General features: G+C 33.8%; 1 protein-coding gene and 1 pseudogene across 1 annotated transcript; one reads left to right on the top strand and one right to left on the bottom strand.

Annotated features, from left to right (window-relative positions):
* Positions 1 to 257: 257 nt before the first annotated feature.
* LOC121391238 (pyridoxal 5'-phosphate synthase subunit PdxT-like) lies at positions 258 to 1,897 on the bottom strand (the record flags this gene model as incomplete). The annotated part of the gene is given in 6 exon segments (XM_041522930.1): positions 258 to 322; positions 1,051 to 1,105; positions 1,107 to 1,151; positions 1,715 to 1,761; positions 1,764 to 1,875; positions 1,877 to 1,897. Coding segments are annotated over 6 exon segments (345 nt in total), but the record flags the coding sequence as incomplete, so codon positions are not given.
* A 339-nt stretch (positions 1,898 to 2,236) lies between these two features.
* Positions 2,237 to 7,174, top strand: LOC121391236 (annotated as a pseudogene).
* Positions 7,175 to 7,664: the final 490 nt, after the last annotated feature.

Here is a 7,664-nt window from a genome sequence, read left to right as displayed (position 1 = left end):
TATCACAAGACCATGTTATTTGATATTTGTCTATTGGTGATAATATCCGTTATGGTGCTAATTATAAAGAACTCACGATGAAGAGATCATTGAAGCAGCTAAAGCTGCCAATTTCATGACTTTATTCAAACCCTCCCTCAAGTGAGACAATCTATTATTATTTGTTATGATGATTATCTTTCTATTGTTTTTAGGGTTATGATACAATGTGGGTTCCAAAGGAAAGCAATTAAGTGGAGGTCAGAAACAACTTATAGCTATAGCTCGAGCTCTAGTCCAAAATCCCAAGAATCCTCCTCCTTGATGGAGGCCACTTTCTGCTCTGGACAGTGAGAGTGAGAAAACTGTTCAGGAAGCTCTAGATAAAGCTAGAGAGGGGACGTACTACTATCATCATTGCCCATCGATTGTCTACTATTCCAATGCAGACAATATAGCTGTACTTCATAGGGTGCTGTCATAGAACAGGGAACACATTATGACTAATAAGAAAAAAAGGAGCATATTATTTTAAATGATAATGTTAACAGAGCAAATATATAAAAATATTTTACATAACTATATTAATAGAATTAATAACTATGAATTTTTTAATAAGGAGCATCTGAAAAGCTTATAATACTTTGGGCCAGTAAAATTATTGTTTGAAACTATATATATGACAGTGAAACTGACGATACAATTCGTACAATTTCTCAGAACAGCAAGTGACAGCGTCAAAACTCAAGACTTTACAGCACAAGATTGTCACAGTCACAGAAACGTTCTTTCAAGCTGTCTTATATCCATATAAAAAATGTCAGAAACCTCCTCCAAACCAAAAAAGAAAAGTTTCAACAGATAAACAAAGCATCATTACAAACAAGAAGAAACATAAAAGGTGTATTACCATGTAACAAAATAAAACAAAATAAATAAATCATCAAAAGAGTAACAAAATGATATTATTTACTATATTTCACATTCATTAATACATTCTATTTTAGCTCAGTTCTAATTGTCACTAAAGTACTAATAAATTAATAAGTTATAATTTAGTTCTCATAATACCGTTGATAAAGTAAAGATGCCAACGCAAATCATCAGTAAGTTCTGGATGGAAAACAGGTTGCTATCATATTCTTGTACTGGACAGCAACAACTGTTTCTGTCTGTATCACCAAACCAGCTGACCTAAAATTTTGACATCTGGTAATAAAATTCTATTGATTCCAGGAGCTCGAATAAACACTCCATGAGACATTTTCGGACCTTCTTCTTTCAGAAATTTGTAGTTCAAGGCTCTTGCAGTTCTTACACTAGCTTCAAAACTGTTAAGCTGACGACCAAATAGTTTTCTAGTAGCCTCAACTGGAAGACCTCCCAAGCTATAGATTATAACAACATGTGGACAAAGTTGCACCTTACATCTAACTTGATACAAACAATAGGTGTGTTTCCTTGTGGAAGGGATGAGTGACTACTATACTGTGACTCTAAATTTGAACGTCAAGAGCTTGGGCACAATTAAGGAGGCCCAACACAAGTATCATATAGGACTACATAACTATTAACATAAACCTCATTACATTATCATCCAAGATGGCAGCATAGCAACTGTTGCTACTGAACACACCCCTCAAACAAGCAGTATACTTGCAAGGATAATGCTAAATGTTAGCTAAATCAATACAAATAAATTGTATATCATATTAATATATGAACATATCCTTACCTTAACTTGACCACCTATTTTCTGACTTTGTAGTTTGTCAGACAATAAATTAATCCGGCGCATGTACCCCAAACACCACATTTGTTGACATCCATTTTTTTAGATGTTCGGTTAAATTCATTTTTGCTAAGAAACACACTTAATTTTGTACTTTCACCTCCCTGGTATAATTAAGCCATCAATCTATCCAACTGGTCTGGCTTCCCCCCCCCCCCCCCCCCCCCGGATCTCTCTGATCAGGAGAGAGAATTGACTTTTTCATTCTTTCTTTAATTTCTTCTAACTTTCTAATATGCCCGATGAAAGCTCCTTGGATACAAAGAACGCCTACAACAACGTCCTTTAGCATCGAAGAGGCCATCACAACTAAGTGTCACTGAAACAATCAATTATATTGCATCATCACATTATGAATATTAAATAGACCTATAGTCGGTGATCCGTCTCTTATCTTTTAGCTGGTTTGTCTTCTCGTAGACGAATTGAGAAGTCCAATAGAACTTATATATATAGTTGCTCATCATGGAATCAACAGCAGCAACTCGAGTAACGGTAAGTAAGAATGTCAACTCGTGTAATAATTATGATATTATGTTTATTCTACTCTATTGTGTTATAACAATAATTTATGAATTATATTGGTAAACTCAACGACACATCATCAATTATTGAGAGTGTGGTAGTAAATCTATAACTGTTTGTATCACTGTGATTTGGTACAGTTAATAATTGTTGAAATTTAATTATTGATATTACTGTCGTGTCTGATGTTAGAAGTTAGTAGCATCAGTTATATTCAAATCGGGGAATCCACCGTGGCCTAAATTTTGCTTTTTACGTGTTTAGAAGTGCCAAACTTCACTAGATTGCCAATATTTTAAGTTTAAAAAAATCCCAATAAACATTTATATTAGCCCCGCCCACTTGTATGTTCTCAAGATTGCCTAGTTTATTTTTTAGCTATATAGAGAAAAGTGTTTTATGTCACATGACCTTCACAGCTGGTGTCTTTAACTGCAGTCTAAAAGTGTTGATAATGAATGACCTGGTTTACCAACTCCATTTTGCTTACTAATATGGGGTCCTTTGTTTAATAAATAATGCAGTAAAGAAACAGTTTATTCAGATCTTTTGTCATCGTTGTTCATGCTGAAAGCGAGGTGGTTCTTTATATTTTAGTTAACAAAATATGCTAGTAATATATTCCTTAAAATTCTGCATTGAGTGTGTGATTAAGACTTATAACAAATTAGAGATATTACTACATAATGCTTGTAATAGCTCACATCAAGTCAGCCATGCTCGAATTACAATACCATTTAGCAAGTGATGTTTGGATGGAAAAAAATATTGGCAACAATTGTGTTTCAATTTTATCCTCCGATATTGTAATTATGGGTGTGGTAGTTAGGGAGGAAGTCATTCCGCCCACCAAAGTTAATTTTTCCAAGTGTATTTTATATCGATTTGCCAATAATTTTTCCCTCCAAAATTACTTGCTATAATGTAATTTTACATGAATTAACTTTTAACTAGCAACATGTAATTCGATTACTGAAATATAATAAACCATTTCTAATAGTGGCTTAGCATGGTGTCTATATATACAGAGGTTGGAATAATAAATATATGGAGCTAGAAACTGATGGATCCTAACTATAGAAAGTATTCTTTGACTCCATAGTAACTGATCTCTCAATCTATACCAGTATGGTAATGTGCAGATAACCTTTAGGTACTGCAGGTACAGTAAAGGAGGGGTTTAGCACAGGATGTTTAAAAGGTGAAAAAACCGAGCTGAATAATAATGGATGTCGTAACAGGGGAAGAGCAGGCTAGAAAAAAAAAATTGCTGATAGAGGCTGGAGCAGCTGTGCTGTGATAGGGCTCTGGAACTGGAGTCCCTGCTGAATAACGAAAGGAAGGTGGGATAGCAACGCATGACAGATCCTAAGGTTAGTTAATAATCCAATTATACCAATTAATAACTAGACTTTAGTTTCTGTCCATGGAGTATGAGGTTGATTCATCTAACATACGTAATTTATAATTTAGTTTGCAAGATCTCATTCAAAATAGTGGCTAATAAATCCAGAGCAATGTGATAAAAGCTAGTAGAATGTACTTATTTCTTGTAGAAAAGTAAAGAGATCATGGCTGCAGTGACAATTCCCTGTGATGGCTAAAGTACGAATTGGGAACATTTGTAGAAGTCACAGATCTTACAAGCACTAGGAGTTGATTTTTACTTGACGAGTGTGAAGGTATAAATATTTGAGCTTATAAACAAGCTAACCTCATTGTATCGTCATCATCATTATTGAACAATCAATAACTTGCTTTTTTTTGTTTTCATGCTGTAGTCTTGACTCCAGCTGATCATGAGAACCATGTCGATAAAACATGGTTTTACGGTTCCTTTTGTATGTGGTGCTAGGTATCTTGGTGAGGCTTTGAGAAGAATTGAAGAGGGAGCTTCCATGATCAGAACAAAAGGAGAGGCCGGAACAGGTAATTTAAAATAGAATATATTAAATATCAGAGACATTGGTATTTTAAAAACAGGACATTATTCACTGGTTAATTAACAATGATGTCATAGTTAATAATTCTATGTAAATGTAGTTGAAAAAGTTGTGATGTTTTAGATGTTTAGGCTTTAATAAATGAAAAGAGTTATAGGGGTACTAACAAAATCTACAGACTGTATTGCTTTTGTCTGCACAGCACATGTACACAGCTAACATTAACGGCCTCTTTCCTTTCAATTGTGTATTCACTAACTGCCTTTTGAAGAGTATCTTGAAGTAAAGACATGATATAGTACCTCAATAACCTTTTCTTGTCTTGAATTAGCTGTGTCGCCTATTATTTATTAAATACCCTTTATACAAACACATTTATTTTGTAATGTAGTAGAGGCTGTTAACATGCTAGAGCTATTAATCGTGAATCCAAATGGCTCAGGCAATGGATTCCTCCGAACTTTATAGTTATGCTAAACAATTGGGTGTGTCTTATCCATTGTTGAAACAGACTGCTGAACATAGGACGACTACCAGTGGGTCAATTTTGCTGCTGAGGTCTTGGTAAGCAAATGAATACTTTATGTAAATGAAGTCGAACCAAGTACATCTTTATATTGTTGTTAGTTGACGTCCACTTGAAATTGGTATTTTTGGTAAAAAAACAATTTCCTTCTAAAATGAAAATTCTGGTCATGGTGACCATTTTTTCTAACTTTAGAAAGGGAAACCATAACACTCGTAAATGATCATCATATAAAGACTTGAGTATGTTTAACTTTGTATTGAGGATACCTGCATGGTTTCAAAAGGTTCTGAAGTGGCTGCTATTACTATATTTTACAGTTGTAAGGACTGTTATTTCATCTTATTGTAGCTACTCCAGCAGATGTAGGTCTCTCTGATGCAACTAGGTGTAGACGGTGTCTTTGTGGGTTCTGGTATATTAAGAGTACTAACCCGTCCAAGAGAGCTAAGGCTATGGTCCAAGCGTTACACATTATAATGACCCCAAAGATTTTAGCTGAAATTAGTGAAGGATTTAGGCGAGGCAATGGGAAATGTTATATATCAGCTGTCACTTTTAGTTAAATGTTTGGATTTTATCTCAAATCTTAATTAGGTTGGTGTTAATTGTGATGAATGGAAACCAGAGTGGGCGTCAGGGAAAGCACTCGTTCTTAACATTTGATATATTATTTTAGTTATCAGCTACCAACTGTGTTAGATATCATTGAGTTGTTTTTTGTGTCATGTCAAATTTTGTAATATAATTTTGATAATGACATTGCAAAAGTGGTGTAGTCTCTTTCCAGCTGACTGCTACTCCCTCTGGTGACGAAAACTAATTACATAACAAGCACTATTTAACCATGATGGGTAATGTTTAAATTGCTCAAAACTAGGACTAGGTCAGTTATTTATATCAACAATAAGTCAAGGTCCGTAACTGTTGAGTTGGGTTATCAACGAGAGCAATTATGAAAGAGATGGGTTTTATAAAGCACAAGAAATGTCAAGCAGAAAATGTAAAAGCAATGTTTTCTTTGATGTTACAGCAATGTGCTTATTACTGGGGGATGTTTTTGTTCAGTGTTATATGAAACATTGTTTGTGATCATGTATAGTGACAACGATATTAATAACTTTAGATGGTAAATAGTCTTAATACATTATAAACATAACATTTTGACATTACAATCATTACTAAAATGAACGATATACAATGACAAGTGTGTGCATGAGGACGAAAAGAGTTGAAGAGGAATTAGAATCTGAGATATGAGAAGTTCTCTTGTCATTAAAATCTAAATGATACAACCAAGAGAGAAAGAATCGATATTCTCAAATATCAAAGAATAGGCTCAACATCCCATTTGTATGCTTTTTATGGCTTTTGAAGTTAACAGTGATCATTTCAAATCGTATATCCAGCCTTACTTTTCTATTTATGTCCAAACCAACGAAGCAGTGCTGCCTTGTCCAAGTGACGTTTGTTCTAATAATCTGAAATAATAAGAAAAAAAAAATAAGTATAAAGTCTAAGAATGAAGTGCTGGAACAAAAGGTAGAGTATGTGTGTGGTGAGCCAAAGCCATATAAGGTAAATATGTAGTGTCTCAAACAAACCAGGGATATATTATGTACTAATAAGATAATGTTTTAGTGATACTTAATGGGAAATAATTTGGTTGGCATCGTTATAAATAATCAATTGTTGTCGTAGGACATGAATTATACCTACACCAAATCAAATGTTTCAGGTATATGTGTTACAAACAAAATAGTACCCTTATCTTAATTATTAATACATGATACATGATTGGAAACAGACGTAGTAATGTCTTTTCTTAATTCTGGAATCTGTACATTTAGATAGTTTATGGATATAACCTCTAGCATATAGAGTTAAAACTATCTACACTCACTCATCTAGGTGAGCTAAATAGGTCTAAAGTATCCAATTTCTGTAAATTATACACACCGCAAAACAATCCTACACATGTGACCATGTGCTGTGTGGCACAAAATCGTGCCCTTCTCTTAATTATTAATGCAGGATTGATGATTGAGTTTGTTATGAGACGATTTTAGGAACGGACAAACAAACAGGAGAAAATGGATGGGACAGACAACATGAAAACACTAGAAACAAATATAAGGTACGTTACCTGAAGGACTTCAACATCCCATTTTTGTATGTTACTGGTCTATATTTCGCTTCTTCAATTTAATATGAAAAGCTTTCACTATACAATAACAAAGACAACAAATATCTGTTACTATTTTTATAATTCATATGTAGACTGATTACGTTGTATTTGACATTTGTAATATCTATCTACTGGTGATCCACGGCCAGTACGGCCCCCGGCCATCCTTGAAATTGCCATGTGGGACCAGCGACAAATTACCGCTACAACTTGCTTCCTGAAAGAAGAGCGAGAAAACCAGAGTTGTTTGTAAGATGATATCAATTGAAATTTACAAATTATAACTTCAAATTTTGAAGGAATAAAAAAATTATAATCAGCACAAAATATTAACACAACACCCACTTTTATAACAAAATATAATTATTAGTATTGTAATTGATTGTGTGATATAAAATACTTTTTAAAATATGTGACCTAGTCTGACAAAGGGATATATTATCACTCAAAATCTTTGAATGAACATTTGGTCTAAAACAGTTCTACACAGACATCTTAACAAGAAGTCTACATAATTTTGGTTTGCAAGAAGGGACAATCATTAAGCTTCTTGCTTACCAACTTTCATGAGCTTCATTTCAAGATGGGCTTGTGTAGCAAACTGTGTTATATGCAAGAAATCATTGAATTTTGCTGTGATGAGATCCTTATGTCAGACTCAGTCACTATATGTGCAATATTTAGGAATACCTTCATATCATATCATTACAT

The sequence above is a fragment of the Gigantopelta aegis genome, unplaced genomic scaffold (assembly GCF_016097555.1).
Source record: "Gigantopelta aegis isolate Gae_Host unplaced genomic scaffold, Gae_host_genome ctg1973_pilon_pilon:::debris, whole genome shotgun sequence".
Lineage (NCBI taxonomy): Eukaryota > Metazoa > Mollusca > Gastropoda > Neomphalida > Peltospiridae > Gigantopelta > Gigantopelta aegis.
The sequence above is the reverse complement of the archived record's forward strand: the minus strand, read 5'-3'. Positions and strand labels throughout refer to the sequence as shown.